At 37.7% G+C, this 20228-nt stretch overlaps 1 protein-coding gene across 6 annotated transcripts in view; it reads left to right on the top strand.

Annotated features, from left to right (window-relative positions):
• Nucleotides 1-20228, top strand: part of LOC127419706 (voltage-gated potassium channel subunit beta-2-like) — a 109779-nt gene that overhangs the window by 79677 nt on the left and 9874 nt on the right. For 5 of the 6 annotated variants that reach the window (XM_051661349.1, XM_051661348.1, XM_051661350.1 and 2 more), the window contains 9 exons: nt 2813-2856; nt 3043-3080; nt 3728-3807; nt 6839-6883; nt 9001-9045; nt 9844-9887; nt 10102-10188; nt 15181-15266; nt 15878-15998. In XM_051661349.1, coding sequence (XP_051517309.1) covers nt 2813-2856; nt 3043-3080; nt 3728-3807; nt 6839-6883; nt 9001-9045; nt 9844-9887; nt 10102-10188; nt 15181-15266; nt 15878-15998 — 590 coding nt within the window. Of the gene's footprint in view, nt 1-2812; nt 2857-3042; nt 3081-3727; nt 3808-6838; nt 6884-9000; nt 9046-9843; nt 9888-10101; nt 10189-13068; nt 13114-15180; nt 15267-15877; nt 15999-20228 lie in introns of all 6 variants that reach the window. The other variant, XM_051661351.1, reaches the window with a different exon arrangement.

Genomic DNA, 20228 nt, shown 5'->3' with positions numbered 1-20228 from the left:
GTCTTTATGGACCTTGCTTTGTGCACTGGTGCGCAGTCATGTTGGAACAGGAAGGGGCCATCCCCAAACTGTTCCCACAAAGTTGGGAGCATGGAATTGTCCAAAATCTCTTGGTATGCTGAAGCATTCAGAGTTCCTTTCACTGGAACTAAGGGGCCAAGCCCAGCTCCTGAAAAACAACCCCACACCATAATCCCCCTCCACCAAACTTCACAGTTGGCACATGCAGTCAGACAAGTACCGTTCTCCTGGCAACCGCCAAACCCAGACTCGTCCATCAGATTGCCAGATGGAGAAGCATGATTCGTCACTCCAGAGAACGCGTCTCCACTGCTCTAGAGTCCAGTGGCGGCGTGCTTTACACCACTGCATCCGACGCTTTGCATTGCACTTGGTGATGTATGGCTTGGATGCAGCTGCTTGGCCATGGAAACCCATTCCATGAAGCTCTCTACGCACTGTTCTTGAGCTAATCTGAAGGCCACATGAACTTTGGAGGTCTGTAGCGATTGACTCTGCAGAAAGTTGGCGACCTCTGCGCACTATGCGCCTCAGCATCCGCTGACCCCGCTCTGTCATTTTACGAGTTGCTGTCATTCCCAATCGCTTCCACTTTATTATAATACCACTGACAGTTGACTGTGGAATATTTAGTAGTGAGGAAATTTCACGACTGGACTTGTTGCACAGGTGGCATCCTATCACAGTACCACGCTGGAATTCACTGAGCTCCTGAGAGCGGCCCATTCTTTCACAAATGTTTGTAGAAGCAGTCTGCATGCCTAGGTGCTTCATTTTATATACCTGTGGCCATGGAAGTGATTGGAACACCTGAATTCAATTATTTGGATGGGTGAGCGGATACTTTTGGCAATATAGTGTATATATATATATATATATATATATATATATATATATATATATATATATATATATATATTTCAGATTTTGTAATGAAATTGTGATATAACCGTTTTAAAAAAGACATATTTTGCGTTCATGGGGCAATTTTGACCTGGGAATCAATTGTGGCTTTGCACATGATATTATGTAGATTTTTTTGTACATCTATGAATTAGATTTTTTCATATAAACACTTACATTTAGCCTCTTTTCCATACTCTCTCACACACTTTTTTGTCTCTCAGTGGCAATGCATCTTGTTTACAGACATGCACACACATACACAAATTCAAATTACTAGTAATTCTCTTATTAGATGTTAATATAAATTGTATATTATGTTCTATTTAGACCAAAATTCAATAAATTGTAGATAAAACAAAAGTTGTCTTCACATGTATCACACTGGTTTTGCTGTAGTTAATGTATATATTGAAAGGTCACAGAATTTCTAAATTGTATTATTTAAAAAAAATGGCATATTAATAACTTTTACATTTGTCAGTTAACATGCCGAAAATATAAATCTTTTTACATGTATGAACAGTTGAATGATTCATAAGCTTGAATTCCACCGGGTCAAAACTGACCCGAAATGCAAAAAGTGTATGCAGATTCTGAATGCAATAGGAAGACAGACAGTATGTAAAATATTGACTGTGGTTGTTAATTTATGTACTGTGCGTTGCACATTTTGAAGTCTAGACCGCAATGTGAAAGTGCTCTTTACATGTACATGTACAGTAACCTTGTTTATTTTCAGTAAATGTTTAACATTGTTTTGGCATTAGAGGATTTCTTATCTTCTCACGATCTTTAGATTTGTTCCATTTATTTTGCTACCCACATACTTTCCTTAAGTCTATGTGTAATGCATTTGTTTTCATATGTGGTGAAAACGTGATTGGTTAGGTCTCAGGAATGTCTCTCAAAGATAAATGATTTAGGTAATTTTTCACATGTTTCTGTACCCTTTCATAAGCTTTGTCATCCTGTTCTAAAAGGTTTTTAAATGTTTTCTTAGAAATCATAAAAAAGTGTTTTAAAACAACATATTTTGTGCCTGTCAGGGTTGATCGTAAATTGCTTCACATCAAAACAAAAGCTCATTGAAATTAAAGGCAGTCTTGAATGTGTCCTTGACTGTGTGCTTGTGTAATAACTGCTGAGCACTATAACCTTGGCTCTTTGCAAACTCAAAAGATATCGAACAAAAGGCCCAGCTGGCCCTCTGATTAGTCCATCTGACAGAAGGTACTGTAGTGCTGTATCCAGGCTAGATTTCAATCTCTGACAACTTCCTCTGTCTGTGAGGTAGAGTTACAATAAAAGACTTCAACCTCTCTAGCTTTTGGCCCCAGGTCACACAAGGATTACTCAGTCATAATAATAAAAAAAAAACATTCAATTTAGATTTCTTTTCTTCTTTACTGTGTGCTGCTGACCACAGGGCACACACGTGTATTTTGTAGAACAGTTTGAAACTTGTATAACAGGAAGAAAGGCCTACTGCAGTGCAGAGCTATTTACTTACGGTGTTCCCATGCTCATGGAATTTTGAAATTGGGGCTTACAGGCCTGGAAAAGGTAAAAAAAAATAAAGTAATGAAAAAGTGGTTAATTCCTACAGTATACATTTTCCTACTTATACTCGGCTCTAAAATATTGCATTGGCTAGGAATTGCTTTTTATGAGTGCAGTCTTCATGGAATTACTTTTAAAAATCCTTACCATCACAAGTCATGGAAAATATTTGGTCAAAAGGAGTGGGAACCCTGTATGTATGACACTGACTGCTCTCTGTCCATTGAAAAATCACTCTTTTTAATTGTAATGGCATTTATCATTATGATTACATCTAATTTTTCCATGTGATAGAGTATTTGATAGATGTTCTCTCTGTTTTCAGGAACCTTGGAAAATCCGGTTTACGGGTATCATGTCTAGGGCTGGGTGAGTAAAACATGCAGTAACTATTCTTTACTATAACTGATTGTGTATTAAATTCTCTGGACCTTGAATAATGTCTGTATTCACAGATCCTCTAATTGCTGGCTGTTGTACAGTTGCACAATACTTCATGAAAGTAGTCACACTGCACATCTGAGTTCTTTCATTACCTGTCTATTTTCTCTTCAGGCACCTGGGTGACCTTTGGTGGTCAAATCACAGATGAGGTAGGGATTTATTAGACTGTTACTCTTTTTGTTTAGTCACTAATAACTGGACAATAGCACTTAACATGTAACATTGTGAAATATATATGATATATATATATATATGTATTACAGATATGTTTAAAATGATGATCGCTCACATGAGACGAAGAATAAAGTTATATTAGTGGCCTAGAAAACGCTGTTTTATTTTTGGAATCCCATAAGTGTGGTCCCTCCTCATGGTTGAGATCACATGACCAACCGAATCCTACTTGTATCTTGATAACCTCTCTATTTATAAGATGCCTTCTATTGTGGAATAATTTAATCATGGGTGATAATACGCCTGCTAATATTTCTACAATGTGTCGGTATAAAGCCCAAGACCACTGTCGTATTGACTGGTGAAACATCAACAAAAAATTACTTAGTGGACCTTTTAAACCACAATGACCATCTCTGCAGAATACTTAGTGTAGCTTTAATCAGCCTGTGCTGTACAGTAACCAAATAGCAGCACAACAAGATGTGATACATACAATTAAACCCATCTCAGTTTATTTTTGTACTGCTGAAGACGACAGAAAGCTATAATTCCTCCCTTTAACTGTCAATTTATCACTCTGTTTTTGTTATCTCTTCCATCACTCTCTGTATGCTGTCAGATAGCTGAGCAGCTGATGACGCTCGCCTATGAGAATGGCATTAATCTGTTTGACACGGCTGAGGTGTATGCTGCAGGGAAGTGAGTACTGTCTCTACATATGCCATCATTCATTGCTGCACTCCTCATCAAAGATAGGGATTTACACTCACTTGTGGAGAGATTAGTAAAGAATTAAGTCTAATTTTAGCAACGTTTTGGTCTTTTATAGGACAGTATAGAACTTTTCTGTATGTTTTTTCAGGAAACCAAATCACTGTGTTCTGTTTACCCCTGTTAAAAATGTCGCAGAAAATCTTTTAATGAATGTAAGACTGAAAATAAGCTCAAACTGCATAATGAAATTCCAATTTCCAATTTTTAAAACAGATTCCTTAAAACTCCCCCAACTTCCATTGGTTGTAGAAACAGATAGACCCACCCCAAATTCATTCCATTGGTTGAGCCAATGTTGCTGTGTCGGGCTTGACAGACTGCTCAAACAGATAAATGTTTCAATAGTGCCACAACGTTACACTTTTCGGTGAAATCAACCTACAAACGACTCTGCATATTAAGCTGCATATTAAAGAATTTTTACATAAAAAAAATTACACACATCAGCCTTTCACAACATGGTACATGCTTATTAAAAACAGGAAGCTAATTAATTCAATATGTGAATTAATTCAATATGTACGATTATAATACTATACTGCAGACCTTCAGGTATCTGTACTGTACACTAGGTATGTTTAAGTCAACCAAGTTAGAGAAATGTAAGCGCAGCGTAGTTCTAGCGGGAAGACTCGCAGCTGTACATCATTGCACCATTAGCTAGGTTACTCCTAGCCAATCATGCATCAACCATCGTTTTATAAGCCTGCTCACAATCTATCACATTGCTGTTTCAGCATGTCAACATGGCAACCTCCTCCATCTCACCGTCACCAGTTGAGTCCTGTCCTGTACGGGGGTAGGCTCCTCGCCTCCTGCCTCCTATCTCCGGCAGGATATGACATTCCGAGTACAACTTCTTCGGACCGCCAGACGGGGCTTACGCCAAAGAGAGACATTACATTTCTGTTTTTTATATTCATCAAATAAATGTCATCTTAAATTTTACTCAAATCTGCGAGTCTTCCTGATAGAAATTAGTAGTTGGTTAGCAGATGTTACTTGTACAAGGCAATAATAAAAAAAGGAAAAGTGAATTGCCTCAAAACTGCTGGCACACAGTAAATTTAGCAGTGGCATCTTATTTTTCTGCAATGCCATGAAACTGTAATGTCAGAGGATTGCTGATAAAGTTGAGGGGAAATAACCTGACTCAGTGAAAATCCACTTAACGATACAAAATGGCACTTTAATGAAGCAAACCTCACGAGTTTACAAGGACAGAACCTTATGTGTTTTTGTGTTGCATTATCCATCAGTGTTTCATGCTAAGTCAGGCTGGCTATGAGATTGAGGCTGCTGCTCAGTGCGTTTAAAGCTCATGCAGAATAATCAAGACAACACAGTAAACACTTCAGCACAGATAAACAAGCCATCCCTTATCACTCACACACACACTGTCCTCTATAAACATCATCACTCTAGCCTTTCTATGTTCACTCAGTGGTTTTCCTCACGGAGATCTATAATACCTGGAGAAATCTATCCGTGAGCATTCACATTCATCTCAATTGCAGTTGCTCAGCTGGCACATGGCCTTCCAGTTTTAAAGGGATAGTTCACCCAAAAATGAAAATTCTCTCATCATTTACTCACCCTCATGCCATCTGAGATGCGTATGACTTTCTTTCCTCTGCAGAATACAAACAAAGATTTTTGGAAAAATATTTCAGCTCTGTAGGTTCATACAATGTGTGAATACAAAGTGAATGGTGACGAAAACTATGAAGCTCCAAAAAGCACATACAGTCTGCATAAAGGTAACCCATAAGACTCCAGTGGTTTAATCAATGTCTTCTGAAGTGATCCAATCAGTTTTGGGTGAGAGCAGCCCAAAATATAGCTCCTTTTTCACAATAAATCTTGACATCAGCAAGGCAATCATGATTTCAAGCTCGATAACACTTCCTTTAGTGCCATCTAAGCGTTCTACGCATGTGTCAAGCACTAGGAAGTGTAATCGAGCTTGAAATCATGATCATGCCTAGAGACTGCAATGCCAAGATGTACTGTTCTCACCCAAAATAGATGAAATCGCTTCACAAGATATGGATTTAACCACTGGAGTCATATGGTTTACTTTTATGCTGCCTTTATGTGTTTTTTGGAGCTTCAAAGTTTTTAACCCCATTCACTTGCATTGTATGGACCTACAGAGCTGAGATATTCTACTAAAAATCTTTGTTTCTGTTTTCCAGAAGTAAGAAAATCATACACATCTGGGATGGCACGAGGGTGAGTAAATGATGAGAGAATTTTCATTTGTGGGTGAACTATTCCTTTAAGAGTCCTCCATAAAAATTGGGCTCTGATAAAACATCTACTGTAATGTATATTTGCAAAAAAGGAATTTTTAAAGGGCCATAAAGAAAGAAAGATGCTTTTTGTAGCCAGATGGTACAGTTACGGTATCTACCAAAAGGGTCTAGCATGGCCGCCATGCTAACCAACCAAATCTTGACCTCTTGTTTTTTTATTAATCTGCTCTGCTATTTATTAAAGAGGAAGACTAATGCAGTTTGTGAGAATGTCTAAGGACATCTGCTGCCCTCTTGAGCCCAATAGCGCTTCATTTGTTACAAGCTGTCACAAGGATTCACAGTCCTGCATAAGGATGGCTTCAGTAGGGCTGATGGGAGAACCATTCATGAAGAACACATTGGTCCTGGGAGCAGAAATGTAACATCTGTCATTAGCCACACAGAGATGCTCTCCCTCCCCTCCACTCTCTCCCCTGTTTAAACTCTACTCCAAATATCCTCATGACAACAACCACAAGAGAAAAAACACACAGCTTTTTGCCAGTGTCTACACTGGGAGTTCCTTTCATAAATAAATGCTTCATTAGCTTAATTCTCCAGGATCTGTGTACAGGGAATCACCAGTGATGAGAAGTGAGAAATCTTTAGGCTAAAATAATAGCCTGGTAATTGATCCTTGTTTTTTTTTTTTACAGGGCTGAAATGGTTCTCGGCAGTATCATCAAGAAGAAAGGATGGAGGTAGAGAGATTGATTTCACATTTTTAAAGTCAACATGAAATAAAAAATTACATTATTTACTTTCTTAATGCATTTTTCTGGTCTTAGTGTAAATTATTTCTCTGTGCATGCTATTCCAAAGAAAAATTGTTTCTCTTTGTAATCTTTAACCAAAATGTATGACTTGCTATTCCTTTGAAATTACATTCCTTTTCCACTGATGTTATTTAGGAATGTTGGGCTACTGGATAATGTTAATCAACAGGCAAATAGCTATTTAGGCATAGTTTTAACAAACTCTCATTCAGGTCTGGCTCCATTCTGATATGTAATGTCGACTTTTCACAATCTTATCAGTTCCTGATAGATAAAATCAAATCCCGCCCTACATTTTTTCTTGTTTCACTTAAAAATGTCGCATTGTCACCCATATGGAAGTAATATGGGTTGCAACCAGCAATTCATGTCAACTTTAAAGGGATAGTTCACCCCAAAAAAGAAAATTTGGTCACCATTTACTCACCCTCATGTTATTCCAAACCTGTATGACTTTCCTGTATGGAACACAAAAGGAGTTTTCTAGCAGAATGTCCATGGCACACCTTTCCATACAATGAAAATGAATGGTGGCCATGGCTGTCCCTGATCCCCATCCAATTTCATTGTTTGGTAAAAGAGCAGCTTGGACATTCTGCTAAATATTCCTTTAGGTTCCACAAAAGAAAATCATATGGGACTTTCTATTTTGGGGTTTACTTGAAGGGTTCAAAACACACATTCTCTCATTTCATGTGATGTGCCATGTTTGTGTGTAGTTTTCTCCTGCTTAGACTTTCAGAGAATAAATGCAGACATCATCTCAATGGAAAAAAAGCTGGCTTGTACCTTGCAGCTCCTGTTAGTTTGTGAATGGCTAATGTGGAATTTGCACTTAAGGGAGCATCAGCTTTTATTCATCCAACCATTCACTGTATGCGAGCAGTGAGGCGAAAAGGCTCTTTCCCCCCAGGGAAAGATGTCTATTTTCGGCCTTAAGATTTAGCCCTTTTTAGAAACAGTGACTGTGGTTTCAAGTAATCTGCAACATCTTTTCCTCTCGGGAGAGGAGAATTTTAATCATGAAAGCTCTTCAACAAATAACCTTAATTTAGATCCTTCTCTGCAGAATATATGCAATTTATCTTTTCTTTTTTTTTCTTTTTTTTTTTTTTTTTACAGAATAGCATTTGTATACAGTTTTACCAAGCTTAGTTAAGCAATGCTTTCATACAACAATTCTATTAAAGGGATAGTTCACCCAAAAATGAAAATTCTCTCATCGTTTACTCACTCTCATGCCATCCCAGATGTATATGACTTTCTTCTGCTAACAACAAACAAAGATTTTTAGAAGAATATCTCAGCTCTAGGTCCTCACAATGCAAGTGAATGGTGACCAACGTTTTAAAGGTCCAAAAAGCTTACTGTATGAAGGTAGCGTAAAAGTAATCCATAAGACTCCAGTGGTTAAGTATATCTTCAGAAGCAATATGATAGGTGTTGGTGAGAAACAGATCAATATTTAAGTCCTTTTTCACTATAAATTCTCCATCCTGCCCAGTAGGTGGCGATATGCACGAAGAATGCAAAGTGCCAAAAACAAAAGAAGAAGAATGTGAAAATGAAAGTGAAAGTGGAGATTTTAGGGGGAAAAAAGACTTACATATTGATCTGTTTCTCACCCACACCTATCATACCGCTTCTGAAGATATTATTTTAACCTTATGGAGTCTTATGGATTACTTTTACACTGCCATTATATGCTTTTTGGACCTTCAAAATGTTGGTACCCTTTCACTTGCATTATGAGGGCCTACAGAGCTGAAATGTTCTTCTAAAAATTTTCATTTGTGTTCTCCAGAAGATGTCATAAACATCTGGGATGGCATGAGGGTGAATAAATGATGAGAGAATTTTCATTTTTGGGTGAACTATCCCTTTAACACGAAATTAATAATGAGTAACAAACTTGGATGACTTAGTTCATATATTTTTGTTCTCTGTGTAAACTGTTGTTTGTATTGTTGTTTGCCCAATTATGTCTGGCATTTTCTTGCTTTTGTTCTGTTTTCAACAATTTTATCTCATGCTTTGCACAGACGCTCCAGTTTGGTCATCACCACCAAGATATTCTGGGGTGGAAAGTAAGTGTTTTGTTTTACATGTATGTACAGTATGTCAGGAAGAGGTTTATGATGATTTATATAATGTATGTACCTCCTGTTGTGAGGAGAACAGGGGCATCAGGTTAATGATGCTCTCCTTTATTTTGATTGTGTGTGTTAAATAGATAAGGAAGTGCTACTGACCCTCACTCTGTAAATAGGCTAGTGCCGCAGCTCTAATTGTTTCCTATCCGCAGTCCAGGTCGGATCCCACCTCTGAGCTGTGCTCTTTCACTCAGGGCAAATTAAAGGCCAAAGCCAAGCTTTGATGTGAGGTCACAATCAAACATTCATGGCTTTAGATTTCCACAGTGCTTACACTGGGGAAATGTAGAAAAAATCAACAACTACATTTTGATATTAATTAGCCTCATATACCATCAGAATCTGTATTCAAATAATAGTTCACCCCAAAATAGGAATTCTGTTGTTATTTAAACCCCCTCATGTCTTTCCAAACCTGTTAGGTTGAAACATAGCCTCAGTCACCACTCACTTTCAATGTATGAAAAGAGATGCAATAAAAGGGAATGGTGACGGAGACTAGTATCCAGCCCAGTCTCATTTTGTGTTCCAAGTAAAAAAGAAAATCATACATGTTTGGGACACCTTGAGGGTGAGTAAATAATGACAAAATGTTCATTTTTGGATGAACTGTCTCTTTAATTATGACTTATACTGAATTTACCTAACCAGATGCACCAATTTGATCCATCAATCAAGTTCAATTCACTTAATTATCACTTTGTGTAAATTACCCTTTTGTTTGTATTTTAGAGCAGAAACGGAGAGAGGCTTGTCCCGGAAACACATAATAGAAGGTAAGTCATGTTGGAAATACTTAGGATTGTGTTTTAAATCTTGAGGTCAAATATTTCTAGGCCAAAACAGGGCCAAATAATTACACATGTCTTAACCCCTCTTCAGTTCTTCATTCCTGAATGAATTCCATTTCTTCCAAAGATTTCATTTCATTTCATTTAAATATTGAAGCACAGTCATTAAAAAGCAATAATTTGTTTTCTGACCTTTCAGGTTTAAGAGCGTCACTGGAGAGACTGCAGTTAGAGTATGTGGATGTAGTGTTTGCTAACAGACCCGACCCCAACACACCAATGGAAGGTAGGTGTGCATGTCAAGATGCTGGGCAGTCGTACCCATTTCTGCTGTGTGTGTTTGCATCTGTGACTACCAGCAGCTGGAATGGCTCACTTAAAGAGATAGTACACACAAAAATGAAAATTCTCTCATCATTTACTCACCCTCATGCCATCCCAGATGTGTATGACTTTCTTTCTTCTGCTGAACACAAATTAAGATTTTTAGCAGGACATCTCAGCTCTGTTAGTCCATACCAGGGGTCGGAAACCTATGGCACTGGCATGCGGAGGGGTAATTACTGGCACGCCAGTAACGGCGAGAGAGGAGAGAGAGGAGTAGTCTATTTTATTTATATGAAATTCCGCACCTGCTTTCCAGTTTGCATCTTGATGTAATCCTTCCTCATGATCACGCAGCGTGTTTTCATCAGCTGAATGGGAGGCTAAACAAAAAGTTAAATGTGACGAGGCTGCAGTACCCAACTGATTCGTGCAGCGCGTGCAAGCCATTCGCACTTCACGTTCGGTTAATCTTGCAAGTTAAAATGCACCTCCGTTGCTTTGGTCAGGCTGCGCAGATGACAGCCTACATTCTGTGTTTCATTTGTTTCTTTTTGCTTTCAGAACAACATGTCATGGAATAAGGAAAACACCACTATTAATCCTTGAGATTTCCAACCCAGCATACAGGTACACCCTCCTTAAACCGTGGTCACACTCAAAATTACAAGAAACGATTAAAAAAAACAACAAAAAAAAAACACATCGTGGTCAATTCAAAATATAAATTAAACCTGGAAATAAAGTTTTAGGATTTTTTAGGTGCGATTCACTGAAAAGGGCTAAATAGTTGATCGGCTTGTGATGTGGGAATGGCTTGCACGCGGCAGCGTGAGTCTCATCACACTTTAATAGTGTTTAGTCTCCCATTCATCTGATGAAAACACGCTGCGTGATCATGAGGAAGGATTACATCAAGATGTAGATTGGAATGCAGGTGCGAAAAACATAATATAAATAAAATAGCCTGATCCTCTCTCGCTATTGCTTGCGTACTAGAGATTACCGCTCTGCGTGATTTTGGGGCAGTACGGGACGTCGGCACAGCCATTAACCAGTAAAGTAAATAATGGCACTCCATGTCAAAAAGGTTGCCGACCCCTGGTCCATACAATGCAAGTGGTGACCAGACCTTTCAAGCTCCAAAAAGCACAAAAAGGCAGCATAAAATTAAGCCATAAGGCTCCAGTGGTAAAATCTATATCTTCAGAAGCGATATGATAGGTGTGGGTGAGAAACAGATCAATATTTAAGTCATTTTGTTTTATTACTATAAATCTCTACTTTCACTTTTACTTTACATTCTGAAAGAGGATATTTATAGTAAAAAAAAATAAATACATTTGAAACATTGATCTGTTTCTCACCCAAAGTGATTGCATTGCTTCAGAAGACAAGAGTCTTATGGATTACTTTTATGCTGCCCTTATGTGATTTTTTTAGCTTCACCAATTTGGTCACCAATTACTTGCATTGTATGGACCTACAGAGCTGAGATATTCTTCTAAAAATATTTGTTTGTGTTCTGCAGAAGAAAGAAAGTCATACACATCTGGGATCACATGAGGGTGAGTAAATGATGAGAGAACTTTCATTTTTCTGAACTATCACTTTAAGCTTGATTTGGTCAAAAACTGACTTTGCACTGAAGCATGGAACCCAGTCACCCACCTCTCAACTCGTAAAAGAAATATTTATGTCAAACACACAGAGACCAACAGCAGAAACCTGAACTTTATTACTGCAGTAATCTAATCATACCATTAATATAGAAATCCGAGGACAGATATAATTTACAGAAGGATAAATTAATGTCATATGAGATAAATGATTATCTTGTGAATGGAGCATGTTGCCTGTAAAGAGTATTCAAGCTGGCACCATAGCAGTTGCATCCATAATGCAGTTAACGCTTAAGTCAAGTCATAATTTAGTTAAAGAAAATGGCATGGTCTTGCTTTTGAGTTTTACAAAAGCATTAAATTGACTTACAGTACATCCTCCATGTGAAGTGCTTAAAAACATGGAGGAAAGCAACACTGTTTATGAACTTCCTTTTTATAATGCACATTGATTTAAAGGGATAAACAACCAAACAAGCATGATTGAAAGATGTTTAGGTTACATCAAGAATATATTCACAGCACTATAGCATGACAATCTTGTCGACATCAGCAACTGACCAATGTGATTTTATTGCCTCATTTCTTCAAAGTCCTGATTGGCTGATATTGCCTTTCTTGAGACTGTTCCAGTCTATCAGTCACAAACTGTTGTGAAATATTTAAATTTGTCATTTACTCGTGCTCTTGTTGTTCAAAATCCATATGACTTTCTCTTCTTGCATGGAACACAAAAGGAGATGTTAAGCAGAATGTTAGCCTCAGTCATCATTCACTTTTTCTTCATCTTGTTTTCATACAATGAAAGTGAATGGTGATTGAGGCTGTCACTCTGCCTAACATCTCCTTTTGTGTTCCAAGGAAGAAAGACATACGGGTTTAGAACAACAAGAGGGTGAGTGAATTATGACAGAATTTTCACTATCCCTTTAAAACTGTGAAGATACCATGCTGTACAGCTGTGAAGGTTATGTAGCTAAACTGATTAGTAGCAGAGACTGAGCCTAATGCTTCAGAGGTCATGTCTCTGTAAAGATGATTGCTCGTGCTTGTGCACACATTTCGTGACCCAGACTTCAAGTGTGGTCCCATTAAACAGGGATTTGCAGAGTCCGCTGTGGTCTAGTTCTGCTGCTTTTTCTTTTCTTCCAAAGATTTCATTCCATTTGCTGGTTGGTAAACCTCTTTTCACAGTCTTTTGTTTATTTGTTTATCACCAGGAGATCCATTTAACACTTCAAAATCAAGAACATTCATCATAGAAGGTACATGGTACCCTCAGTGAGAGTTCTGACCTCCTGTCTCCGAAAGCATTTTATGTCTTGGATTTGTGATAGTTTGCCCTCTTTTCCTGGTTTGAGAAACCTGACAATGTCCATAAAATGCTGAATATTTCCAGAAATTCCTATTAAAACTGGTATGCCGTAGAATGATTGAGTTCTGTGACTCTCCTGTCCATCTTGCAAGTGAAATTTGGAGAAGGTCATTGCATCTTACTGACCCATGGTTAATGTTTTTCCTTTTTTACCCAAGTTTTTTCTTTTTGTTGAATGTTTACCATGCATTTCGTTTGATCTCAGTTTTAAAAACTCCATTATCCATAAATGCACTTGTCATGTAGGTGCTGAGCGGATCAGTTTTTTTTCTCCCTCTCTATCAGTCATTAAAAACACATAAATGTATAGTGTTGTACATATACATATTATAATGTGATAAATGAAAGCACCTTAACTAGCTTTCAATGTTGTAGCCTAACGTTACATTTTATTTGCACAAATAAAAACGCATAATTTTTTTGCAAGATGATTGGCTGCGGTATAAAATCTTCCACTTCCCTGCATGTGGATATTTCATTAATGGAATTAGCTTTGCATGTGTTTGTCTTCTCTTTGCAGTATTTTTCACAAATCTTGTAAAGCACAAATGCTACTCGGCAAAATCCAATCAGTGGCCTAAATTGGTCATTTAGAGACATGCTACCATTTTAACTCAAAGACTGTTCATATGTTGGTACAGATTGGAAATTTGATTAACTAGAATATACAGTACATTAAAGTGGTTTGTGAATGCTGCATTTCCCTATCGTCAGCATTTGTAGTGTTTGCTTTTTACCTTCTTATAATACTTAATTAGAAATAATAATACATGAATGGATAATTTGTTATTATTGTAATTTTATTATTAAAGGGATAGTTCACCACTAAATAAAACTTCTGTCATTATTTACTCACCTTCATGTTGTTTCAAACCTCTGTGGAACCAAAAAGAGAATGGTTTTCAGTAACACTTTACAATAAGGTTTTATTTGACACAAGTTAACAGCATTAGTTAACTTAATAATGTTAATTTCAACATATATATATATATATATATATATATATATATATATATATTTGTAATTAAACATTGTGAACATTAACGTTTGTTAATGCGTTAACTAGAATAACAATAAACAGTTGTATTTTTATTAATTAACATTAACCAAGATTAATAAATGCTGTTAAAAAATAGTTCATTTTTAAAGTTCATTGTTAGTTCCTGATATCTATTACATTTACAAATGTTAAACAATATTAACAAATAGAACCTTCTTGTAAAGTGTTACCTGGTTTTCTGTCACCATTCACTTTCATAGCATCTTTTTTTCCATACAATGAATGTGAATTGTGAACAATTGGCTAACATTCTGCCTACTGTAGCATCTCCTTTTATGTTCCATGAAGGAAAGAAAGTCATACAGGTTTTGAACGACACAAAGCTGAGTACATTTATAACAGAATTTTAATTGTTTGTTAACTATCCCTTTAACTACAAGATTTGATACAGAGTTTTTCTTTTTTGTGTCTTAATCTGGTTTCTTTCTCACAATAGGGTATGTGGCTGCAAGCTTAATTCTGGTTATCAGTGTATAATAATAGCATGTAGTAGGATGTAGGCTGGACCATGGAAAATTGCTCCTCTGCTGAATGTCAATGAAATGCAGCCTTGTGGAGATGTCATACAGTCTGGAGTCTTACACTGATTTATTTTCCTCTTACTGAAAAACTCTGAGTACAGTTATTACGTGCATAAACTTCGGGACAATTTTAATGCCTTGTCACTTTGTATAAAGAATATAATGGCCTTTGTTGCTCTTAGCCTTTCTTTGAATCTACTTCTGCTCCACTTCCATTACTTTACTGTTATATGCATACTTTGTCTTAAATGGCCAGATACTGTATGTTGCAACCTCTCTATCTTCCTTTCTTCCCGACTGACTATATCTACCTTCCTCATCCCTCAATGTCTGAATGTGTTGTCCAGACTCTGATTGTGAATTTTTTGATTGGCAGAGACGGTGCGAGCGATGACCCATGTGATAAACCAGGGAATGGCCATGTATTGGGGCACTTCCCGTTGGAGCTCTATGGAGATTATGGTGGGTCTTGAAATATAGTAAACTTTGTTTTCTCACATGAAAATAAATAATGATAAAGAATCAATCTTGTACTTGTAACTAGTAATAGACTGAATTATTTTCCAGACTGATTAATTAGCTGATATTTGGCCAATTTGAGATAAACCATGTCCACGGAAGGGTTAAATTCCCATTGTGTCATTTACATAATCTACCAACAGCCTTGTCCATGGATAATCTGTTTTCAAGTTTGTGTGTGTGTGTGAGTACATTTTATGTTTATGGATATTTATATTATGGATATACAGGAATTATATCAGCCATTGTTCATCATACTCTAGATACTGGCATCTGGAAATTTAAACCATTTAAACCCCATATTGGTCAACTAGTACTTGTTACCTTTTGCTGACAAAATAGCAAATGCCAGTGTACTGTAGGTTTTTGGAACTGTTTTAATTTTACTCTTATATGTGTAGCTAATGCATGCTAAGAGATGCTTTTGATGATTAAGAAAACCCTTATCCCCTTCACACATGCGTACACGTATATTTAATGGATTTGTTCCAGAGTGTCTATAGTATGAGCTCTCTTATGTCTCTTATGTGTGTGTGTGTGTACATGTTCCTCAGGAGGCGTACTCAGTGGCACGGCAATTTAACCTGATCCCACCTGTTTGTGAGCAGGCTGAATATCACATGTTCCAGAGAGAGAAAGTGGAAGTTCAGTTGCCTGAGCTCTTCCATAAAATAGGTGTGTGTGCAAGATTGTGTTGCTGTGTACTCCTATAGAGTTTGTGAAGTTCCAATAGAATTCATGTAGAGTTCCTGCAGACTTCTGTATAGTTCCAGCAGAGTCCTGTACAGTTCTAATGGAGTTCTAGTAGAATTCCTGTAGAGTTAATGTAGAGTTAATGTAGAGTTCTGTAGAGTTAAGTTAGAGTTCCTGTAGAGTTGATGAAGAGTTGATGTAGAGATCCTGTAGAGGTCTGTAGAGATCATGAAGAGTTAAAGTAGATTTACTACAGAGTCCCGTAGAGTTCTTAGAGTTACTGCAGAGTTCATGTCGAGTTCTGTAGAGTTCATGTAGTTACTGTAGAGCCTGTAGAGTTCATGTAGAGTTACCATAGAATCCTGTAGAGTTCATGTAGAGTTAAAGTAGATTTACTACAGAGTCCCGTAAAGTTCCTGTAGTTAATGTAGAGTTAATGTAGAGTTATGTAGAGTTCATGAAGAGTTACTGTATAGTCCTGTAGAGTTCATGTAGAGTTAATACAGATTTACTGCAGAGTCCCGTAGAGTTCCTGTAGTTACTGCAGAGTCCTGTAGAGTTCCTGTAGAAGCCTTCTACAATGCTAGTAAATCACTCGCATATGCAACCAAATTTCACGCTTTGCAGCTAAAAAATTTCTGTTATTAGCCACTAGCTGGTAAATGTTCAGATTTCACTCACCAGTTTTAGAGTTGTGTAGTGGTGAAGAAGTTTATCATGAGATCCTTTCACTGTGTGTTGTGTCGCAAGCGTATTTGGTTGCTGTGGGTCTGGAGTTGTCACAGATGCTGTCACCATCACTTTAGTTGAGTCGAGGTATGCCATACATCCACATTGCATTTATTTTGGTTAAACTTTTCCACAGACTGTTTTCAAAACATCCTCTGTTCTACCACATGGCTCTACAGACCAGTGTAAAGCATCTGTTGGTTTTCTGTGAAGGTGAAAGTTTTGTAAAAATCAAGAGCCTATAGATTTTAATTTAACTTGTACAAAAAAATATTTTGATACGTTAGTCAATACATATGAGGAGAGTAAAAGTCTGGTTTGACTCTGTGTGTGTAATGTATGTCCTAAGATTCTAATCACACATAGAGTAGCACGGATGCGGTAAAGAAACTTTGCAAAACTCGTTAATATGCGCTAAAGGGACAGTATCATTTTAGCTCTTGTTGAACATATCAAGGTAAACTCTATATAAATACTTGTAAATAGTAAAAATGATGCATATAAAAAAACATTTAACAAAATATGTGATAAATGTGTAAATATATAAATATTTAAAGGGGCAATCATGCATTATTAAATATTTAACTTCAACAAGCACTGTAAATATAGGCTTCTACAGCATCTATGCAAGGGTTTGGTGATCTATGCAAGTTCCCATGAACCAAAATTATTATTATTATTATTATTTATTTTGTTTGGAGCGGAGCAGCCGCATGCCTCATTAAAAAGTGAATGCATTCAGCCTTCAACTGTTTTACCTTAATAAAATCAGGTAACACTTTAAGGGTCCAAAATAATGCACTAGTTAAGCATGAATAAAACATGAATTAATAATTAACTGAATGTGGAGTAAGGCTATCTTAGCCATAACTTATTAAACTTATTTAACATTACTTATTGAATGTCTTATTTTTGTGTTGAAAGTAATGTACACTGATGAGCTAAAACATTATGAGCACTCACAAGTGAAGCGAATAAAGTTGATCATCTCCTAACAAGGCCACATGTCAATGTCTGGGTAGATCAGATGGTAAGCCAACAATCAGTTCTCGTAGTCAACTTGTTTAATGCAGGAGAAATGGGCAGGAGTAAAGACCTCAGCGACTTTAACAAGGGCCAAATTGTTATAGCCAGAAGACTGGGTCAGAGCATCTCTGAAACATCAAGGCTTGTGGGGTGCTCCCGGTCAGCAGTAGTGAGTACCTACCGACAGTGGTCCAATGAGGGACGAACCAAAAACCGGAGACAGGGTGTTGGGCACCCAAAGCTCAACAATACACAAGGGCAACGAAGGCTATCCCATCTGGTCCGAACCGACAGAAGCTCTACTGTGGCACAAGTCACAGAAAATATTAATGATGGTTACAGGAGGAATGTGTCACAACACACAGTGCATCGCTGTAGGGCTTTACTGGTTGTTTAGATCAGTGTTACTATTAGAAATAATTGGTAATTATTTATTTAGTTATTAATTAATATTTAAATTAATTAATTGAATCTAACTCATTAAAACCTCATATGGGGCTCCAGTAAATGTAGTGCGCTATGTTTAGGAGCGGGTTTGGTTATTAGCAATAATTAATCATTATCAAAGATAATGATTAATTATTAAAATCAATAGAACATTGATGAGAATCAATGTTAGCTTTTTTTAATCCTTTAAATCAACAATTATCAAAGATAATCACTAATCATTAACATCGATGAAACATTAATTAAAATTAACACTAGCTTATTGATCATTCAAATTCAACAATCATCAAAGATAATTATCAATTATCAAAAATTAATAGAATATTAATAAGGATTCATATTGCCGGGGCACCACCCTGGAATCAGGAACTAATAACCAGATAGTATAATAGTCTCAATATTGGATTGTTTTCTTAGGAAAATCGACATCCGAAGAATATCGATTTCCGAAAAAAAAAAAAAAACAATGAATGAAGGTTTGAATCCGAGCACTGACATTCCGTCAGCATGTGACACAGGTGTATGCAAAACAAACCAAAACACTTCTCTTTGAAATATAAACAAAGTTTATTTATGCAGTAATATCAATTAATAATTAATACAATGCAGTCAATAAACTTCTGACTTACAACTACAAACTAAACAGTGATATGATTAGATATGGAAACCAAAGTAATCCTATAACACATGAGGGTGTGTGTGAGAGTGTGTGTGTGCGTAAGGAGGGACGCACACAAAATGGCGGACGTGACTCTCGTGGAGAGTATGTCACGCGAGACTTCCGGCCAGAGAATATGGCCGCGAATGTGGGCAGAGAGAAACCAGTCAATGACGTCTACCAGTTACCGCGTGTATCTGCTTGTACGATAGCTTAGGGACAAAGCTGAGCTTTATCACGAAGTTATCTACTAGCCAAAAATGTGTGCGAGAATGTTTGTGAGGGGTCGCGTGTGTGTGTGTGTGGTTAGTACGAGAGAGAGAGAATTAAGTGACGGCCCCAAAGCCGGTTTCAGGATAGTGGGAGAGAAAGCAGCTGTTAGTTTATCACTCAGAGACGCGGTGGACGGCTCCTAAACCGTCCCGCGGTCTTTGATTCTTTAATGGATAAACTCAGTTTGCCGGTCTCACCCGTGATGGCGGAAATGCACAACAGTCCAATGTGGTTGGACTACAAACAATCCTTTAGTGAGCAAGGCTTCATGGGATTTGTAGTCTGTTTTGGACTCCCTTTGTTTGATTTTGGCGTGGTTTTTATCAGTAAGATTTATGACTTGGTATGTGGGCCTGAGTTAGGTTTTACGACTGTGTTAGGCCTGCCTTTGTCTTCTATCTGAATACATGAGGCCCAACATCGCACACTGCTGCGTATGGGGCTGCATAACCGTAGACCGGTCAGAGTGGCCATGATTACTCCTGTCCACCATTGAAAGTGCCTACAATGTGCACGCCAGCGTCAGAACTGGACCTTGGAGCAGTGGAAGAAGGTCGCCTGGTCCGATGAGTCCCATTTTCTTTTACATCAGGTGGACGGCCATGTACATGTGTGCCGTTTACCCAGGGAAGTGTTGGCACCAGGATGCACTGTGGGAAGACGACAAGCTGGTGAAGTGAGTGTGATGCTCTGGGCAATGTTCTGCTGGGAAACTCTGAGTCCAGCCATACATGTGAACGTCAGTTTGACACGTGCCACCTACTTAAACAACATCGTTGCAGACCAGGTACACCCCTTCATGGCAATGTTATTCCCTAATGGCAGTGGCCTCTTTCAGCAGGATAATGCACCCTGCCACACTGCACACATTGTTCGGGAATGGTTTAAGGAACATGATGAAGAGTTGAAGGTGTTATCCTGGCCTCCAAATTCCCCAGATCCAATTTCCACAGACCAACAAGTCCGATCTCCACCTCGCAACTTACAGGACTCGAAGGATCTGCTGCTAATGTCTTGGTGCTAGATACCTCAGGACACCTTCAGGGATCTTGTAGAGTCCATGCCTCTGTGGGTCAACA

The sequence above is a fragment of the Myxocyprinus asiaticus genome, chromosome 29 (genome assembly GCF_019703515.2).
Source record: "Myxocyprinus asiaticus isolate MX2 ecotype Aquarium Trade chromosome 29, UBuf_Myxa_2, whole genome shotgun sequence".
Lineage (NCBI taxonomy): Eukaryota > Metazoa > Chordata > Actinopteri > Cypriniformes > Catostomidae > Myxocyprinus > Myxocyprinus asiaticus.
Note: the sequence above shows the minus strand (reverse complement) of the source record. Positions and strands in the feature narration are given on the sequence as shown.